This window comes from Dromaius novaehollandiae, chromosome Z (assembly GCF_036370855.1).
Source record: "Dromaius novaehollandiae isolate bDroNov1 chromosome Z, bDroNov1.hap1, whole genome shotgun sequence".
Taxonomy (NCBI): domain Eukaryota; kingdom Metazoa; phylum Chordata; class Aves; order Casuariiformes; family Dromaiidae; genus Dromaius; species Dromaius novaehollandiae.
This window is the reverse complement of record NC_088132.1, coordinates 10,512,300-10,533,907: the sequence shown is the minus strand read 5'-3', so window position 1 is coordinate 10,533,907 and position 21,608 is coordinate 10,512,300. Positions and strand designations below refer to the sequence as shown.

Here is a 21,608-nt window from a genome sequence, read left to right as displayed (position 1 = left end):
GGAGGGAACAAATGAGTAATGGTATTTATACCATAAATGAACTGTCTAATATCAACCATTAGAAGTTGCTGTCATAGTTAACCATACTGCAGGTTATTGTTAAAAGCTTAAAGTATGTTTATGCAGTGCATTCTTTAAAATTAAAACAACTTGTGGGTAATGAAACTAATAAATAAAAGCCATGTAATTTTTAAAAAATTTTTTGCCACTTTCCCCGCAGTAGAGAAAGCATTTTTTAAGTGGCCCTTGTAAATTTAAATTGGACATGAACTTCAAGCTTTTGAAGAGAAGTTGTTACCAGTTGTATTTTAAGAACAAAAAAATTATATTTCTATACAGTTAAATTGTTTCTAAATGAAAGTACACTAAATTGGAAAGAACTATGCCTCAGTTCTGTGACAGTCAACCGTGCTCAGAAATACCAAGCTGTCAAAACTGAAAATGATGAGCTGCCCCACTAGTCTGCAACCGTAGCTACCAAGCTTTTAATTTTAAAAATAGGTCTGAGGCAAAATCTCACGGAAGTGAAAGCTTAACATTCTGGACAAAGTATATAGGTAATGAACAGCAGAATCTTACAGTAGGAAGTATTGAATCACCTTAACCTATAGGCGTTGCTACTACTGACTCTACCTAGCTATGATCAGGTGAAACATATAACTGATCTATCATAAGGGCTCATCTGTACAACAAAAAATTACCTTTGTGACTGACTGTATGTGGCGATGTGACTGCTGTGTACAATTTTATTACAGCAGCGTCTGTAATAAAAATGCTGAAGTATAAATGGAAAACTATACTGGTACAACTGTCTCTTGTAAATCTGTGTAACTGCAACCTTAAACGGAGTACAGAGAATTATTAAAGCGTGTGAAATAATTTCCTGTGCCTGCTTTTATTAGGGGCTGATGTCTTTGCTTTTGTTTAGTTGTGTCTATCAAAGCTGTTACTGATTCCCGTCTTACTGTCTCTGCAACTCAGCTGACAAAACACTGTGCAATTCCTTCCTCATCTGTTCAGTGCAAAACCACCTCAGCACAAAATGCTTCTATCAGTGGCTGTCTGACTTTGCTGACACAGATCACAAGCATGCTCTTCTGCTGGATCTTTGGTGTGGTAGCAGTATCCTCCAGCAGGGAAGCAGTAAGGTTTTTAATCACTCTAGCCGTGGGAAACACTTCTGTCCAAGTGTTAGTGGGCAATTCATAAGGTGCAGTGATGATAATGGGCTGACGGAGAGACGTGCCCCAACAAGAATGCAAAATGCCTTAAAGCTTTTAAGTTTTTTTGAATGAAGGAGTACATGAACAACATGCAGTAGTGTGGAGTCATCCCTTGAAGGCTCACCCAGTGGCTTCATGAATGCTGGTGGACTTGCCTGTGTGCAAGTTCAAAATAGGCAGTGGAGGCACTGCAGCTGTGGTTTTCCTGCCTTGTGTATGTGACTAGAGAGAGACTATCTTTATTAAAACCCTGAGCCACATGTCTCAGATGTTATCCCAGATATGGCATGGTGGCTGCAATACCAGTAGCATGACAAATGTTCTTCAGCCTGGCCCTAGCCCTCTTCTGAACATCAGTGCCTTCTGCAGGTTGTTGGCATTGTGGGATAAGGTGTGTGCTTTGCAGTTTCCGTTCTAAGACCATGTTTTAATTGGAGATTACCCCTGTGGCTTTTGGATTGGCAGCAGGTTTCCCTAGTATAGCTTCTGCTTAGGGTGGATTTATATGGAAAACTTGAGTAAAATAGTTTGGCTTATAAAACTGTTAATCTGGCAGTACACCATTTTACTTCTAGTCCACAGGTGTCCAATATATTGCAATATTTATTTTTCTTGTAAATAATCTATTTTAAATATTTCAGGCTGAAATCATATTCTCTCCCTTCAAGGCTGTACTGCCAGACTTCTGGTACAATATATTCTAACAGCAACAGGTAGAAAAATGGCATTTGAATATAACAGCTACATGATTTTTGTCCTTTAACAGGTCCTTTCCAGAACACCTGACAGTCTGAACTGGTCTCTATAATTCTGTCATATGATTAGCACTGCCATTTTAAAATACTCTGTGTAGATGAACAGCAGATGAAATCTCTAAAGTAGATGACAAACTTTGTTTGTCTCCATAATATATTATCCATTCAAGCACGCAAATAGGAATGATCTGTCCCTGGTGGAAATCACAGTTTAAATGTGGAAACATCATGTTCTCTATTCATCTCTTCTCTTTTCCCTTCTTATTATCTAATGCACCATTTGGCTTAAGAGCATACATCCTTCAGATACAAGCAATTTTGAAACTTAGGAGCCTAACCCTGCACCAGAAGTGACGCTCTTGACACTGTTGAGAGAGGATCATTTCTACAAGTTCAGGGCCTCCTTGTGCCTACTCAGAGAAGAATATCTTGCCTTCTGCTGCTAGGACAGGTCCTGAATTTGCAAAACAGTATTACAGTATATAAAAAGGCATAAAAGTGCCTGCATGTGAACATTCAGGACAAGACTGTTATGTGCTTAGCATGAAAAGCTAATAGGAGCTTTACCAGATTTAGCTGGGAACCTCACCTTAGGATGTCTATGTGAGCTGTCCTATGTAAGCTCCTTGGGGCTAAGACTCTCTGTGCTCTACTGCGTATTTCAATTATGTCATTTTTAGGCCACTCTCAATCATCTTTGAAAGGTCATGGTGATCGGGAGAGGTGCCTGAGGGCTGGAAGAAAGCAAGTGTCACTCCAGTCTACAAAAAGGGCAAGGAGGAGGACCTGGGGAGCTACAGGCCAGTCAGCCTTACCTCCATCCCTGGAAAGGGGATGGAGCAGCCCATCCTGCGTGCTGTTTCCAAGCACATGAAGAACAAGAAGGTGATCGGGAGTAGTCAGTGTGGAGTCACAAAGGGGAAATCATGCCTAACCAACCTGAGGGCCTTCTCTGTTCGAATGACTGGCTGGGTAGATGAGGGGAGAGCAGTGGATGTTGTCTGCCTTGACTTCAGGAAGGCTTTTGACGCTGCCTCTCGTAACATCCTCATGGGCAAGCTCAGGAAGTGCAGGCTAGAGGAGCAGACGGTGAGATGGACTGAGAACTGGCTGACAGGCAGAGCTCAGAGGGTTGTGATCAGCGGCACAAAGTCTGGCTGGAGGCCGGTAGCTAGTGGTGTTCCCCCGGGGTCAATTCTGGGTCCGGTATTGTTCAGCTTGTTCATCAGTGACCTAGATGAAGGGACTGAGTGCACCCCCAGCAAGTCTGCTGATGCTACAAAACTGGGAGCAGTGTCTGATACCGCAGAGGGCTGTGCTGCCATTCAGAGGGAGCTGGACAGGCTGGAGAGTTGAGCAGAGAGGAACCTCATGGAGTTCAACCAAGGGAAGTGCAGAGTCCTTCCCCTGGGGAGGAATAACCCCATGCACCAGTACAGGTGGGGGCCAACCTGCTGGAAGGCAGGTCTGCGGAGAAGGACGTGGGGGTGCTGGGGGACAACAAGTTGACCGTGAGCCAGCAGTGTGCCCTTGTGGCCAAGAAGGCCAATGGTGTCCTCGGTTGCCTGAGGAAGAGCATTGCCGAGAGGTCGAGGGAGGTGATCTTTCCCCCTCTGCTCAGCCCTGCTGAGGCTGCACCTGGAGTGCTGTGTCCAGTGCTGGGCTCCCCAGTGCGAGAGAGACATGGAGCTACTGGAGCGAGTCCAGCAGAGGACTGCTGAGGTGATGGAGGGACCGCAGGCAGAAAGAGCTGGGCCTGTTCAGCCTGGAGAAGAGAAGGCTGAGGGGGGATCTTATCACTGTGTTTAAGTATCTGAAGGGAGGGTATAAAGAAGATGGGGCCAGACGCTTTTCAGTGGTGCCCAGTGACAGGATGAGAGGCAACAGGCCCAAACGGAAACACAGGAAATTCCGTCTAAACATGAGGAAAAACTTCCTTCCTGTGAGGGTGACTGCGCAGTGGCACAGGTTGCCCAGAGAGGTTGTGGGGTCTCCTTCCTTGGAGATGTTCGAAAGCCGCCTGGACACAGTTCAGGGCAGCGTGCTGTAGGTGACCCTGCTTGAGCAGGGGGTTAGACTAGATGATCTCCAGAGGTCACTTCCAGCCTCAACCGTTCTGTGACATTTCACCCATGACCGGTCCCGAAGCAGCCATGACATATGAGATATGTTACTTTTTAGCCTTGGGAAACCAAAATCTTTGCTGTATCATTTTTCTGGTGCTGTGCTGGCGGGAAAGGGGATGTTAACCGCTAGATGGCAGTGTGAAATTCTCTCTGAGTTCACCCGTGGCATCGTGCAGCCAAGAGGGGGTTTTACCAGGAGAGCTCTTTCTCCATGCAACCCAACTTATTTTGCACCTGCTAAGAACTGAAGAGCAGCTGCTTGATAAGTCCGTAGGTAGCCCCGCAGGGGACTCAAGTGCAGGCATTCTGGCAGGGTCTGTATGCTCATCTTCACTGAAAACTGGTAGTGTTAATTGGAGGATAATTTTTAATTAATTGAAACGATGTACAGGATCTCCTTGCTGCCTCTGAAACCAGAAACCTTGTATCAGATTTGGACTCTGTTGAGTCCTGGTGTTCTAAATTAACTGTGCGACATTAAGACAACTCCCTCTTCTCAGAAGGTGGGTTTTGTGGCCAACTTGCACCTTCTGGAGATGTGCCTCCAGTCAGAGTCCTATCTTGATGCTCCTTCAAAAGTTGTGAAGTCGTGGAACCTTTCAAATCAGCTTTCCTGTGGCAAATTTTTTGATCCCTCTGCAATGGAGTGCTGGGCCTTGTTAGCTGTTTCTGTAAATACTGATCGAAAGACGAGTGAATCTACTTCTTCTTGAAAGTCAAGGGATGCCTCGGGCTTGGGTGAGGAAATCAACTGCCCCGTTAAAGGTCCAAAACTGGTTGTGTTGTTCATAGGAAAACAGTATTGAGGACTCCAGTGAATAAGGGCAAAGGCAAATATTTCTCCCTTGTCTAGCCTTCTGGTCTGTCACTATAGTGCAGGTCTTAAGTGAATGAACAGCTGCCACAGGTGACTTTAACCAAGCCAGCTGGAGCACCAAGGACTGTTCAGTTGCAGCTGCTTCCCATGTGTGTGCTAGGACTTCTCACTGCTACTCCCTCCAGAGGGTAGAAAGCTAGCTCTGGTACCTCTGCCCAGATCTGAAAAGATAGAGTGACAGGTTTAAAGCTACCACATCAGTAGTGTTCATGAGAGGTGATCTTTCCATTGTGAAGGGGTCCGGCTGTGCCCTGACTTCTCATTCTTTTGTTTTTGAGTTGCTCTAAATAGGTATATTTTATTACAGCAGTTGAGTACTTCAGTGGTTCCTGATGCATCCTGTGTGTTGTCCAAGTCATCCCTCCAACAGACCCAACAACAGCTGAATAAATGCTTGGGCTGCTACCAAGAAGCTTTGGAAGGTGGAGAAGAAAAGGAAAAGGAGGTTGTGTCTGTATTGCTGTTGTGTGTCCCCTTTTCTCCTCTTTCGGTGATAGCCTGTCACAGGATAAGATGGCAGGTAGATATACTTCTTTCCTTTTTGTGGTCAGAGAGGTGACATGCATTTCTCCCTGCTCTAGCTTCCAGCCACACCATCAATGTGAGTTTTATTCATGGTTTTACTAGAAGACAATGAGAATGCACTGTCTCTATACATTATAGCTTGCAGTGCTCACTAGCTCTGCTGACTTGTCCTGCATTGACACAGTTCCTCTGCTGCAAAATGAGCCAAAGTGGCCATTTCAGGTACCAACCTGCAGCCCAGCTGTGTGGTGGGTTTGAAGGGCTCCCAAGGACATAACTCTTTGCAGCACTATCCAGCCTTTTGCAGTCAGTCAAGTGGCAGAGCCCATTATGTTGCTAAATGTTTGGTGAGGTCTAGCCCACAAAGACCCTGAGCTTGGCTGGAGTCTACAAATGCATGGAGAGAGTGTTAGTATTTTAAGTGGGCAAATGACAACTTGAAACATCTGTTTTTAAAAACAAGTTTTAAAATGTCAATATTGATTGCTTTTTAACTGAAAATGAAAAACTGGTAAACTGAGAATAGAAAACTGCTTTGTTTCTGGTATTCAGAAGGAAAATGTATGAGAGGTCTTTGTTTTGGACAAGATCTCACTTCTTATTAAATGGGGGAGGACATTTGGACAAAATCTCCAAAAGCCTGATGGGTTTTGTTTGTCATTAGTTGTGTCCCAGGCACAGTTAAGTCCCTTCTGGAGTTGAAATTTTCTCTCATCATTGCAGAAGGAAGGGGCAGATGGGGGATGAGTGAGTCTGGGGCAATCCGGAATCACTTCTCATACATCACTAATAACAGCTAAAAATACTACAGCAAATAATTTCAGGGGAGGCGCCTGCTGCAGAACCAGACGGAACCACTCAGCACCCCCAGCAGTTCTGTGCAATTGCAGTAAGAGCCCTGCCTTCCCTCCAGGTTTGTCTGTATTGACTTTCTCATTTCTTTTTTTAATTGCTGATAATAGACTTGTGGCTCTGTACCTGACTGAGCTAAGTGAGTTGAAATACGTAGGGGAAGATGAGAAATGGAAAGACAGGGCAGGTAACCCCCTTTACAACAGACTTGCTACTCAGTAGCCATGACCAGGACATGACCCTGATCCCCTGGGCTTTATTTCCAAGGCTACCTGCTTCCAGCTGTCACTTTATAGCACAGGCTCTTTACAGCAGGAACTGTTCATGTTGTAAACACCTGGTGTACTCAGAGACACCCACTGCTCCTGCAAATGCTAGCAGCCTCTATTTCAGTGCACAAGTTTTAACTTGTTTTCTGCTCCTAACCTCCGTGCCTGCACAGCAGATACGAACAGTGCAGGGTGCTGGTTTCCAGTCAATTGCCATGCTGTACCTGGCCTGGGTGATGCTGGAGCTGATGAGATCTTGCAGTGCCTTCTAGAAGGCCCTTTCGCTCACAGGGATCCTCATAGGAAAAGACCTAGCCATGAAGGCCTTCCACAACCCCACAATCTTGTGCCAGCTTTGTAGCTCCATGTGCATGAGTCTACTGCATAACTTCACTTTCATGTCTCACCTATCACATGATCCCAGCAGGAGAACTGAGAGGCCTGTGCATGTGGTAGAAGTTGTCTTAAATCTTACTTCAATTAGAGGTATATGCTTCTGAAGATTAATCACTATACTTTGCTCAGAGCGGCTTGTTTCTTGCATCAAATGCCAGCATGCATTATAAGTACAGGCACAGAGCAGCACTCAAAACAGTCAGGGCCGCTCAGTGACTTGAATTCTTAGGGAGTCTGCGTAAGTCTGGGTACTGGCTTAAAAGAGGGGGGATAGCAGAGAGGAAAACAGCAAGAAGAGTAATAAAAACCTTGCTTGCAGCCTGAACCAGGACTGGGCTCTGAGAAACATGCATAAATATTGCCAAACAATCGCAGAAAGAGCGTTTGCTATGATGAACAGACATTGCTTCATTTGCTTCCTCCTGCTTCACAGAAACAGGGCTTTGTAAACAAACAGGATACATCCCTGATACGTCTTCCTTGCTGGAACAGTGTTTGGGACTCTGTTTCTGATTCATTCACGTGGAATGGGTATCAGTTAGTTCAGTGGTAACCCCCAAAGGAAAAACAGTAATTTCAAGAAGGCATAAAATCTTCTTTCTTTGTCCTCTTCTGACAGAGAGTAGACTTGGAATTTGGAGAATTTTTAAGGGACATTTCTATTTCTTATACATGGTGACTTGAGGTCCTGTAAGAACTGCATGCCTGCTGGAACCATGCCATTAGAAGGGACTGGCGTGCGATCAGTTAAAAATATTTTTGTAAGAAGATAGAATGGTTTGAGGAATTTTCAGTGTTTGTTTTGGTTCAAACTCTTAAGGAAGTTTTGGGCAGAAAAGTAGGAGAGAAAGTGGTAGCTGGGGAACTTTCAGCTTCATAGCAACATCTAATGTCTTGGCCAACGTCAAAAAACAGCTGACGAGAAGTATGAAAGCTCTAAGTAGCAAAGGAGGAATCTGTGATTACCTCCAAATGCTACCTCCAAAGTAGAGTGGTCTGGAAAGGTGAGATTAACAAACGCACTCCTGATTTTGCTGAAGTCTTGGTATAGTAGGAAAAGAGCAACAATACATTAGAATTATGTGCAAAGCCTGCATGCCTACATCTGACTCCACAAGTACTGATCAGCTTAATCTTTTCATGGGCATCTGTCCTGCTTCCCAAAAGATTTGGGGAACATACAAAATCTGTTGCAGAAGGCCTGGGGAGAAGGCAGTATTTTCAGGGGATGTATAAGTGAAAATGGTGATGTCCCTGCTCAGGAATGGTGGCAGGCATGAGATCTACACCTGGACTGCATATCTAAAAAATGGAATAGCTTCTGTAACTGCTGTGTGCCAGTAAAGTATGGGAACGGCAGTGCAGCATTTGCAGTGCACATCCTAGCAACATGGCCAGTATTCCAAAGAAGTTCTAATAAAAGTTTAAACTCATGATGAACATTTTATAGCACATTTAGTTGTGCTCAGCTCAGTTTAGCTCCAATGCCAAATAAATTCCCAGAGGAAGGATGTCTATGTTAAAAACTCACTCCCCTTCCCCCCTTCTCCTCCAGTGGAGTGCTCTTACCCTACTGCAAGGACTCTGAACGAGACCATTAGGCAAAACTGTTTAGCATTCCTGATAACTCCAAGTTTGCTTGTGCTGTTCATCAGTGCTTTGGGCACTTCAAGCTGGACTGTGAGACACTATCAGTAGGCTTGGGCACTTGGGAGAAAAGAAGATTAAGTTCACAAGCAGTATCTACCTGGAAATACTATTTCCTATTTAGTGTCTAGCCACAGGAGTCCCAGAGCCTTCATGTTTTCTGTTCCCTTATCATAGCAGAACAGCTGTCCTGGCACAGAATTCAAAACAAAACAGAACAAAGCACGTACACAAAGTTTTTTTTAATTTTTTTCTTTATAATCTAGAGTGAATCAACACTCTCCTTCTCTGTTTCATTTCAAAATTTTTCTTTACAGATCATGCTGAACACTGCCAATGAGCAGCTCCATATCATATTGAACAATTACTAAGCAAGAATAGGCAGAAAAGCAACAGTTAGAAGAGAAATCCCAGTGGAAGACCCTGTGTACATCCTATGTACTGGAAAAGGGTGTAAAAAGCTAACATTTGAATGTATACGCAATCCCAGTTTCATACTTACGACGATGGGGCTGATCCAAGTAGCTGGTTTACATACAGCAAAGTTATATATTAACCTGCTGGCAGCATATCATACCTCCAGATGCGAAGCAGAATGATCAAAGAGGTTAGTACAGACAATAAAGAGCTAATATTGCATGTAGTGGGATCCCCAGCCTTGATAATGCCAAGTTCAAGACAAGTGAGGCAGAGATGACTTCCTCTACTGGTTGCAGCCTGGTAAGGATAGCACTGAAACCGGGAGAAACATTGTTTCGATGGGCTTTAAGTAGCCCACAAAGGGGTGAGAGATGTGAAGTGAAACAAGGGCCTAAGTGGATTCTAATGTAACAGTTCAGCATGGAAGAGCCCTGCACTAGGATGTCACTATTCAATTTAGCATCTGCACTTCTCCTGCTCCTCTGCAGATACTGAACTCCTCTAGAATGGCAGAGAAAGAAACAGTACAAAGGCACACAAGCACCTCTTCCCAATTTCAGAGGATTTTACTGCTTCCAGGCATAAATATTGTCATACTGATTTCACAGTGGAAAAAAATCAGGAATTTTTCTTGTTCTCACTGAGACTTACACAATGGCCTAATTATTAAGGAGATCTGGGTCTCTAATGCCTTTCCTGGCTCTGACCTTGAATGACATTGGGTAAGTCCAATTTCATTTCTCAACTTGAGTTTTCCCATCATTAAAATGCAAATTTTGACATTTGCTTTCCTCAATGCTTTACAGTGAGTTTTACCTATGGATCATTCTGCTGTATAGGAAAGAATGAGAAATCTGCTTATTGCAGGCTCTTCCCATAGGGACAGAGGGATCCACCTACACCAGAACTTTAAAAACCTCACTAAAATCTTTTTTTCTCATTCTGCCAGTGCAGTAACTGTGGAGTTTTGAGAGGAAAAACTCTGTTCAAAACAAGAACAGCACAGGTTATTATCAAGTTAATACTAACAAGATGAGAATATTTTCTATTGGAAAACAGAAAAAATAACTATGACCTTGGAAAGGACCTTGCAACTTTCTGTTGTGCACCTCTTTTTGCGCACAGCTTGATTTGACACATGCTCATCTCTGCAAGCGTGGGTGTCTTATATTTACCCTATTTGCTATATTTGCGGAGGAGATAATCAGCAAAATCCCATCTGAAGGCTACTAAGCAGGTGTTTTTTCGCATACTACTGCATATGCTGGCATGTGGTGAGGGTGACTGAGACCCATCTCCAAGAATTTTGTTTCTGAGGTCACTTTTGTGTGAGTCTGGGCACCACAACCCAAACAAGGATACTGTGAGATCTGGCAGCTTTGCTGGGGGTGGAGCATTTCTTCTGATGAGTGATAAGAGAACTGGACAGTAAACAGCACCTCAGCACCACCAACTGTGGTAGAGTCTTGTGGCTAAGTGAAGCATGAACTTAAACACATGCACCGGTAGAAGTTAAAACAAATCAAAAATTTAAAGAAAAACTTTCCAGGACATAAAATCTTTGCTTTTTAAAGAGGTAAAATGTTTCACTGCTAACTAATAATGAAAAGCTAGGCATTTAATGTATCAATAGAAAAAACATCATTTTTCAAAAGTAGGGGGTGTAAGTTGGATGGCTTTTCTGCAAGAGACCGTCCTGTTAACAATTAACAGCCAGTGGCAAGCATCTCAGCTTCCTGTCTTTTGGAAACTCAGTATAGCAGAAGATGGTACTGGTTTGTGCAGATTGTTTGTCTGACTGGTTTTCTGTCACAAAGTATTGAAGACTCTTCAACCTTTCTTTTTTCACACAGAGAAATGCATGAAGTACAAAATTCTTAGCAGAGAAAATATTCATGTAAAATATTAAAGTCCTTTAAAAGTTAGCGTGGGCTTCCTTACCCCTTAGTACTAGGGCTGTCATTAGAGCTTTGTCTCTGCATCGCCAGCAGCTCTGGAACAGGTTTCCACTCAGTTGAAATAACTCAGACTTACTGACCTTCAAAACAAACTGTTACACGTAACTGTCTCTACATGACCTGCCACAGAGAGAACCTTTTGAAAGAATCAGCTTTGCGTAGGAGGGAAATTCGGCCTTCCGCAGGCAATCTCATTTTCCCTTTGCTATTTAGCACAGCAGCACCTACAGCCTTGGACTGTACTTCTTTGTATTTGTTTATACAACCCTGGGAACAACAGTAATTAGAAATTAATTAAAGAAAGGAGGTACAGAACAGCCATTTTTGCAATTTAAGACTATAAAAGCTGGAATAATTTAACTAGGAACACGTAGATATAGTGTCAATTTTAAGTAGAGGTAATTAAATATATTCTAAAGTGATTCAAAAGTACAATGACTTATATCCCTCCTGTCTCATTTAGCATATGTGCTGTCCTGAAGGCAATAAAATAGTATATAAGAAATGAAACTTGATTACTAGGATTACACACTTAATTTTGGACTCAAACCTACAAAGGTGGAGGACAGGCTACAGAATTCTGCTTGGCTGCCACAGCCACCAGGGGTGTCTGAGAAATCATATGCTGGGGGGCTGTGCTCACCAGTATGTGCTGGACAGGTGCACAAGGGAGATCCATACGGACAACACTTATAGAGGCAGGAAAGGTTATTAAACCTGTTTAACAACTGGAGCATAGAGAGATGAGATGATTAGCCCAAGGTCTTGCATGACCAAGAACTGAATTCAAATCTTCTGGTCCCAGTGAAATGTCAAGGCTGAAGCCTCTGTCTTACCAGATGCATGGAAAAGAGCTCATGCAGGAGGCCTGCCTGCCAGGACCTGGATAAAACAAAGCACAGGCCAAACCATCAGCAATGTAGCGCTCAGAGTAAGGCACAGTTACATATCCAGGGAACAACAGTCCTGCGCAGAGACAAGATATTGTTGATCACCAAGTTAGCAGTTTGCAGGACAGCTTGCTCCAGAGCTCTTTTAGGGATTGAAGGGTAGCATCAGCCAAGAGCACTTGATGCTCTGTATTTCACATCTGGGTGAGACAGCTGCCATTTGTATTTAAAATTCTGGTAGTAAAGTAAAGCAATAAGACGACACATTACATGACCCATTGCCCCACTCTGTCCACTGCTGCTATGAAATGCTGGCTGACAAAGGCACAGCTTCACCACCATCATTACCCTGAAGCTACCACTTTCATGGTTTTACAGTAAGTGTTGTAACTGTAGATTTCTCTTTATTTTCTTCCTATCTGTTTCTCGCAAACTCTTTGGGCAGTCACTAGCTCTTCCCCTGCTTTCAGCAGCAGTGAAGCCAATTCAGTTTCAGCGAAGCTGACCAGTTTCAGTCAAAATGGCCCACAATTTCTCCTACAGCTTCTCCACGCAGCAGTATGGCTGCTGCTGCTGAAAATGCCCACCTGTTTTTCAGACAGACCTAGGTTATGCTCACACTAGGCTGTGTGGTTAAGAAACTGCAAGTGAGGAAGGAGAATATGTAGGGAAAAAGAATTGTTTGCATATGCTGGGGGGGGGGGGGAGAAGCAGGTGCATAACACAGACGCATGAATGGCATGGGAAGCGGTGCAAGGATTGGCACTTCCTCCTCTCAAGGATTACCGTTGATTCTTGCAATTCTTTGCACTTGGTGCTTGAGCCCCTCTGGCTTGTGGGTCCTCAGGGCCTTCCAAACAGACTGATGAGGAGGTACTTCAGTGATGTGAAGGTACACAAACTGCAGGGCTAGGACAAGCATGGGGGCTGTGGCATAATGTTGGGTGCAGCAGGGGAAGGGCTGTCAAGTTATTCATGGAATGATAATTGGGGAGAAGAGGGCAAGGAGGGAGAGGTACCTGAAGCCCTTGATAGGCAAAAGGGAAACAGAGAAGATGGTGGAGCATATGGAGGGGATGGACTAGTGGAGATTAAAAAAAAAAGAGAGAAAGAGAGCGAGAGAAAGACAGTCAGGAGCAGAGTAGGAAGTGAAAATATAGAGGCAAGGGAAAAATGAAGATTGTTACTGGGATGCAAGTAGTGTGGATGGAGAAGGTGAGGGAGACTGTGCAAGTCAGGATGAAATGTGGGAGAAGGACAGAAAATCCTAGTAAGCAAGGCAGCGCAGTGGCAACATATGTGATGTACTCCACATGTATCTGAAACAGGAAGGCACACAGCCACGTCACAAGTTTTTCACTAATCTCAGTACTAAGCAGCGTTTGTCACAGGAGAAAAAGCATGCGAGCTCTCTTTGTGTGGAGAAACTGAGACATTTGTCCAGACTTTGATGACACAGAGCACACGGGGGACTCCTCAAATGAGGTGGAGAGTGACTGGAGGACACACTTCTGGAAGAAATACCCTGCAGGCATGACAAAAAGAAAGAAAGATGAAAAAAAGAACTAAGCCTGGCCTGGAGTCCACAATCAACTGCAACCAAAAATTAGTAGAATGAGTTTAACCATAAGCACTCGAAAAGCCTGTTTGGAGCATGTGCAGTAGCACTCGCTACCTTTTTTTTTAAAAAAAGTATTATTATTTTTTAATAAACGCTGAGCAGGGCTGCCCCCAGCCCCGCCGTGCAGGCACAGGGGTGGCAGGCTCCGGCAGGCCTGTTACCTTGACCGCTTCTTGGCCGTGCCGCCGCTCCCGCCGCCTCCGCGCTCGCCGCCCGCCTGGGCTCGCCGCAACGCCGGGGCCTAAAACCAAAAATGACCCAAAATCATCCAAAAAAACAACCACAACAGGCGCAACGCCCCGCCGCCGCCAGCGCCCGCCGCCATGTCGGGCGCCCGCAGGGGAGCCCGGCCGCGGGGCCCCGGCCGCCATGTCGGGCCCCCCGGGGGGAGCCCGCCACCGCCGCCATGTTGGGCCCCCCGAGGGGAGCCCGGCCGCGGCCGCAGGGGCCCGGCCGCCATGTCGAGCCCCCCGAGGGGAGCCCGCCGCCATGTCGGGCCCCCCGAGGGGAGCCCGGCCGCCGCCGCCATGTTGAGCCGCGGAGGGGAGCGCGGCCGCGGCCCGAGGGGAGCCCGGGCGGCCCCGGCAGGCCGTGCGGGAGCGCCGCCGCCCCGCGCAGCGCCAGGGCTGGGCGGCGCCCGGCAGAGTATTTCCTCTTCCTCCCCGAGCGCAGCCGGGGTGGGAGGAGGAGGAGAAGGAGGAAGGGGCCGGGAGCGCCGAGCGCGGCGGAGCGGCAGGCGGGCAGCACCGCCGCCGCCGTGGCTGCGGCAGCGGGCGGGCGGGGCGGAGCCAGCGGGCGGGCGGGAGGCGGCGCCAAGAGCCGGCGGGGCCCAGAGTCACCGTGTCACGGCGCCCGGGAAGCCGCTGCCGCCGGATCCGCCCCCCGCGGGGAGAGCGAGCGAGGGAGGAGGGGGAGGCCGGGCCGGCTCCTCACCGCCCCTTGTGTTTTCACCCCCTTCCCAGCCCCCGCGGCGGCCCCCTCTCCTCTCGCACCGGGGCTCCGTGCGCGCGGCGGCGGCGCCGGCGGGCCAGGCCGGAGCGGCGCCCCAGCAGCCCGCGGGAGCCCCGGGACGGGCCTGGGCCGCCGCCTCTGAAGTAGGATGTCCCGACATGAAGGTGAGCGGCGCGGGGGTCCAGGCCGCGGCGGGGGGCGCGGCGCGGGGCCCGGCCCGGCGTTAGGGCCTGACGCGGCGCCCTCCGAGGCGGATCATCATGGCGCCGCCGCCGCTGGGTGCGGGGCCCGCGGGGCCGGCGGCGGAAGGAGGCCACGGCGGGCGGAGGGCGGCGGCCGGCCCCGCTCTGCAGTGTCATGGGAGGGGAGGCGGCCGCGGCCGTTACGGCCCGGCTGGCGGCGCCGCCAGGCCCGCGGCCTCCGCCGGGCTCGGCCTTTTCCTCCTCCGCCGCCGCCGCCGCCCCTCGGCGGCGCGGGGCCGGGGCCTGCGGCCGCGCGGGGCCGGGCGCGGATGGCGGCGGCGGGGCCGCTCGGCCTCTCGCCCGCCGCGGAGCTGGGGCCGGCGGCCGTGCGGGGCGCCCGGCTAGGCCCGGCCGGCGCGCGGTGGCGGCGGGGCAGCCGCGGGGCCTGCGGAGGTGCGAGGGTGGCCCCCGGCGGCGGCCTGGGCCGGGCCGGGGGTCGGGCGGGTGATGGAGGCCGCGGGCGGGGGAGGGCGGCGGGCGCGTTTGCGCAGGCCGTGCGGGCTCGTCGCGGTGCCGCTGGCGTCCCGGGGGAGCTGCGGCAGGTGGGGCGCTGCCCGCTGCCCGTTTTTCCGCCGGTTTCGAGTTGTTGCGGCGGCGATGAGCGGTGCTGGGGCGGGGGGGAGGCAGCGTGTTCCGTGGCGCTAAGGGAGGTCGTGGCACAAACGTGCTCCCCGCTGCGGGTGAGTTGGGGGGTAGTTGAGAACCGGCCGGGAAGAGCAGGAAGGAGACAGCACTGAAAAGCAGAAAGGGGTGTTTGTGGAGAGGAGGAAGGGAAGCGATAGCAGGAGGGAAAATCGCTTGTTTTTCTACCCGTTTTACTGGGAGGTGGGGGTGTTTACACTAGTACAAATTTTTTTGCAGAAACTCCAGTTCGTCGCTCAAAAGAGTAGTTTTCTGCCATATTAGGAACTAAATTCAGCATCCTTCTTCACTAATGATTTTGATCCCCCCCCGAGTTGTAAAATGATCTTTTAAAAGGAATGGAGACATCTTTATCTAACCTTAAAATGTTTTCACAGAAATGTGATAGGGGAACTCAGTGTTTGTGGGTAATAACGCTGGTTCCTAGTCGGTAGCTTGGTGCTGGACTACAGTACGTATGATGGATCTTCAGCGTGCAGCCACTGTGTTTTGCAGATTGTTAGTTCATGCAAGTATGTGTGCTTCTTTGGCAAATAATTGTCTTGCCTTAATCTGCTAACACTTTTTTTAAAGTCAGAATTGAGTAGGGGTCTTTTCCGTAGAGTATTTTTTTAGTAGAGTTCCTTCTGTTTTGTTTTCTTTTGTTTTCTCCTGATGAAGTATGTCTTTTCCTAAGAGGGTGGACGTGGAGATGCTGGATTGGTGTACCAATAATGATGCAGATGCTAACGAGTAAAGTGAGGGTCAATCACAAAGTGTTTGTTAGTGGTTGGAGTTGTGCTGGAGAATGCACTTCGTAAGTCACTGCGGTGATATATGTATCCTCGATATTCTATTTAAAGTATAGTATTAGGATACAAACTTATTAGATTGTACTTGTTAAAATCACAGAAGTGGTAATGATGCATGTTATTCTCTAGGTGTTCAGTGGTAAGTCCATGGACTGTTGTTCTAAAAGGCTGTGATATCTGGTGAAAAGATATTTTAGTCCCGCAGTACCTTTTCGATTAAGGGAGAGAAATGTTGAAAACAGCTTTGCTTATAAGAGTGTTTCTGATGGAGGCTACCATGAGTTTTCCTTGTGGGTGTTAGGTTGTCTTTGTAGTGAGGAAAGTCACATTCCCATGCTTGGATATTTCCTTGCAGATTAGAAAGAGTGACTTCAGCAAAGCCAGGCTTAATATTGTTTTTTCAAAGCAGATACACTGATGCTTGTTCTTTCTAGCCATGCTGAGTTTGAAAAACTGAAATATTTGTCTTTCTTTACTGATAAGCACTTTCTGAATGTGTGTTTTGGTAACTTCACAGTATGAATGTAGACATCTTCAGGAGCGTGTGGCATGCATGGATGAAACCATGAGGTTAAAAAGTACATCTGTTGCTTTATATGATGAATTTTTATAGAAATGTATAGTTTGACCTACAGTTTCTAAGTGATTCTTGTTTTCCTTCACGTTTCTATTGTTTTATTTTAGTCAACTTTAGATTAGTTATGGGAGTAGAATAACTTGTTTTAATATGGGAGGCCTGTTTTTCCAACCTGCATTAGAGATTTAATTTTATTAGAAAGATGGAAATCCTTAGAACTGAAATAGTCACAAAAAAGTAATTCTTGCTTAAAGTATATGTAGTGTTATCCACGGCTGACAATTTCTGATCTGCTGTGACTCGATTGAGGGGAGCTGTTTTGGAACAATATGGCATAGCAAAAAATCAAGCTTTAATCCTATTTAATAAATGATGTCTCTGACATGTGCTCTCTTCAGAAGGACTTGATCTCATAGTTGCAAATAAGATTGATTCGATTGTTCCTGACAGGATCTGGAATACTGGCCTGGTTTTATGTTGGGGAAGGATGTCTTTGGAAAGCTAAGTGCTCTGGAGAACTTGGAATTCCAAAGTCTTGGGATTTTAAATAGGGCATAAAGTGCCTGATGGAGGTTTCTGTTTCTTGGCTGTTGGGGTGGGTTTGGGTTTCTTGACCATTTTCTTTGATGTATAACAACTATAATATACAAGGCGTTGTTTGGCGGGAGGGAGGTCTCTTTCATTCTCCTTCAGAAAAAGTCTGGTCAAAACCAGCCTTTCTTCTGTGCTCTTGTTTCACAAGTGAACTCTGGGCTCATGTTTCCCCCACTTCAGAAAATGGGCACAACTAAAACTTTCATTATCATTGCTCTCTCTTGAAATGTTCATTCAGTGTTTCAGAGGCTTTACTGGTAATACTGCCAAGAGTAATCACTAGTGTTTATCCACCTTTCCCTATCACTACTTATTTCCAATATTTTAAAGCCCTTTTGTGTGTGTGTGATTTTGTGTCAAGAGAATAGCTCTTCCCTGTCTTTGGTCTTCTAAAATGTAATATGAGGTCATCCCCTGGTCTTGTATTTCATGTCATTTGCTTTATAGGAGCAATACACTGTGCTTCTCTAGGTTAGCCCCTCTCTTAGAGGGTATGTGATGGTGTAATTTTTGGCAGCCTACAAGGTGCAGGCAGGTCAATTTTTATTCTCTAGAAGGTATTTTGCTGATTGTAATTTTGCTTTCTGTGGATGTACATGTGGCAGTGACTCTTTTATATGGCAGTAGAGAGTAGCCAGGACAGTAGAAAAATGGAGAATCGTAGTCTCCTAATGATATTCATGAAAGCTATCGTTGCCCTTTTTCATAAAACCAAGTTTTTTAGAAGTTATGCAATACTGTTTTATAAAACTGATAGAAAAGAGGTGACTGCTGCAGCATGACTAGTCCTACAAGGCTGTGGGCTTCAGTTTCCTATATCCAGCAATTCCTAAGAATTCCCAGTGGCCAAGTGGTCTGCGCCATCTGGCTCTGTCTTCTGTACTGTTCTTTGCTTTCTTCCCTCCATACCCCCTCTCCCGGCACCCCATAGTTTGGTTCTTGTTTTCATTCAGAAATGTATTGTTTAAATTTCAAAAAGTTAGCAGCAATACAAGTTTATCTTAAAGGCATCTATCTGTCAGCATTTCATATCATTCAGCAAAGCTCCTGCAGTTAATCCTATGGGCTTCTAGAAGCTCTGGGATAGGTAAAGTTGTAAATGGACTGTAATAATCAAGCTAGGAGTGGAGAACAGTGATTCTCAGGACTATGCGAATTTCCCAAAATGTTCCCTGCTGGCTTCAAGCTCCTAGTGTTCAGTGAAGCTTGAACCTCAGTCCTGCTTTTATTTATTTATTTTAGCATAAATGTCTTGTATACTTTTTTTTTTTTAAGTCAAATACTTATTAGTAATGGAAGGGTAAATAAATACATCTTAAAAATCCCCAAGACTTGCTCTTTGAAATTAAAGGAATGCTAGAGTTAGAATTAAACATGTACCAACCATTTGAAAACAACTAATGGCTGGGTAATGTTAGCTCCGTTCTTCTAGCTATTGCGTAGGGAAATTGGGAGTCTGGGCTGATTACGTTTTCAGCGTGGTCATGATATATAACTTAAAGCTTCATCTGTAACAACTTTATTGATGAGATTTAAAGCTAGGGTGATTTCCACCCCTCCCAGTTATATGAGAGCTATATCATACTTGAGCTGCAGAAGGGTACTGTGAATTTTGGACAAGCCAAAACACACTGGCAGCAGCTGATACATAAGTTTTAATATTTATTTAGTGTTGATTATAGAATTGTCACTGAATTAGCATTAATGTCTTTTTGCATGTAAAATTCTTAATTCGGGTAATAAAACTACATGTTTTTCATACAAAGTACTGAAGTCACTGTATTGATGAACTATTGCCTTTAATAATGAAGTAATAATAATAATGTATTAATTTAGTAATAATCAAATATTGCATTTAATAATGAAGATGCAGATCTGTGAGACCCATTATAACTTGGAATTTTCTGGTGCATTTTTCTTCTTTGCTTACAGTTTCTCCAAACACAAAATTTGTTATTCCACAGTACAGCATAATCACAGATTTGATTGTGTGTTGCTAATTCTGTGATCTGATTTGTAGAAAAGAAATTGAGATTAGGTTGGTAGTTGTACACCTAACATAATACAGTGCTTTTTTTGAATATGCACAGATGTTTGGCTCTGACAAAGCATTTTCTAACTGTACACGTCAAAGTATTTCATAGTGTTATTAGTCTTACTCTGTGAGAACACATTAAGGCCTGTAATCAGAAATGTAGTGCAGTGCCCGAAAATGAGTTAGTGTCATAATTTTCCTGCTGAGAGCTATGTTTAGGGCAGGAAAATGTTAATATTAAACCTAAACAGCTGCAAATGTAATTGGAAATATTGGAACACAGTAATTTGTTTTATTATTAAACTGTTGTTGGCTTTCAATAAGAAACTTAATCGTCTTATAGCAATAAAAAGAGCTGGATACATCAGTGATGTTGCACCTCTCAGGATACTTACTGGTACTGAGGAATTTGGCTTTTTGTTTAAAAAAGGGTTTCTGGCTCTGACTGTTTAAGAAATCTGTTGTGTGTTTTCCAACCAATACAGTGCTGTCCTTTAGCATCTGCAAACAAAGTCCTCCAAAATAAAGTGAGTAAAGAGAGACCCATTTCTTCGTTCAGGTCTGTGATAAGAAGTAATGTAATGGATCAAATACTGTTCAGGAGTCAAAAAAAAAAAAAAAGGTAGTTTTAAATGGTCAGTGGTGAAAGATTGATAGTTGAATACCTTAAGCTGAAAAACTGGTACAGAACTGCAATATTTTTAATGTCATGTGGTGGGGGAGAGCAGGGGAAATGATGAAATAATTCTTACTTGCAATTTTTCTTTTTCTTTCTTCTTCTTCTTTTTTTTTTTTTTTTTTTTTTTTTTTTTTTTTTTTTTTTTTTTTTTGAGAGTTAATGGGTGGCTAAAATACACAGCTGTATCTTACCTGCTCCATGCTACCCCTGCCTCATTTAGCGTTTGCAAGAGGCTTTTGTGTGTGTGTGAGCCCTGCTCTGTTCTTGGACGTTTACATGAATGAGCAGGTAAGGTATTACAGAAAGAAAGGATGGTTGAGGTGTTGACAGCTGAATTTTGTTGTGGGAAGTTGGATTGAACCCTTTGTCGTCTTCTATAGAGTTCATATGAAATGCCAGGCAAATCACTTAGGCAAGAGTTCACAGGCAGCTGCCAGCCTTTATGAAGGCCCAGCTTATGATTTTTGGATCGCAGCATTCTCAGCTGCAACTGCAATACCTGACTGATGAGCTTTGAAAATATACCTAGTTATAGAAAATAAATACTCTGAAAAATGCATCTTCAGCATCTCAGACTGGGCCCTTGCACATAGTGGACTTAAAATTTTAATCTTTTCAGTCCAGGGTTTCTGTCTGTTTCAAGGGAAGGAAAATACTGCTTAGAAGTGCTTTGAAAGTTACCTCGTTGATATTTATGCTGCACTGAAATTCTGTAGAGACATGCTGACAGAGAAGGGCATGAGAATATCCGTAATCAACGCAAATTTTGAAAAGTGTGTGGTAAATAAAGGCTCACTCTGAACAGTAGGATAAAACAAATACTGAGCATCTGTTTACTGAATGCCATTTGTCCTAGTGCACTGAATAAAGTGGTGTTTTCGTAGAAAAGCATGGATTGATACTAAGATGTGTCTGTTTTTACATAAGCAAAATTGTGGGATTTTACCTTTCTTGTTCTTTGGAACCATTTTGGCTAAAATATCTTTTTTTTTAAAAAAAAAAAAAGTGTTTTGTCCTTAGAGGATTTAGACTAAGATGGTCAAATTTGGTAGTTAGAATCTGTGAAAATAAAGTCATAGTAGGAAGAGGCAAACAAACTTAACTAAAGGCAGCACTGTCCCCTACCCCTGCAGCAGCATTGTAGATGCTGTATGTTAGCGATCAGGACTTGGGTGAAGAGGAACTATTGCATGGATAGAAACTGGAAAGGTGCTTACCTCAGAAACTGGAAAGATGCTTACCTCAGAAAGGTCAATGCAGAGAAGGAGTCGGAAAAAAGGGTATCATCTATGTAAGAGAGTCTGTAATGCCTGTTTAATCATACACAAAGAAGATATTAAATGAATTGAGGATGATGATTAAAACCCATGAACACAAGTGCTTTTTAACACAGTGTGTAATTAGATTTTAAATTATTTTTTTCATGTAAAATGGTCGAGGCCACCTAATATCCAGATTAAATAATTAAAGGTTTGGATTGTATCTTTAACTTCATACTTCAGGTCTTTTAACTATTTCAGACTAGAAGGTGACTTTAG

The 21,608-nt window shown here is 45.0% G+C and overlaps 1 protein-coding gene across 1 annotated transcript in view; it reads left to right on the top strand.

Annotated features, from left to right (window-relative positions):
- Positions 1 to 13,965: 13,965 nt before the first annotated feature.
- The window catches only part of LOC112982266 (E3 ubiquitin-protein ligase KCMF1), a 53,221-nt gene continuing 45,578 nt past the window's right edge, over positions 13,966 to 21,608 (top strand). The window contains 3 exon segments of the mRNA XM_064501892.1: positions 13,966 to 14,458; positions 14,461 to 14,531; positions 14,533 to 14,674. Of these exon segments, the coding sequence (XP_064357962.1) occupies positions 13,966 to 14,458; positions 14,461 to 14,531; positions 14,533 to 14,674 (706 nt within the window).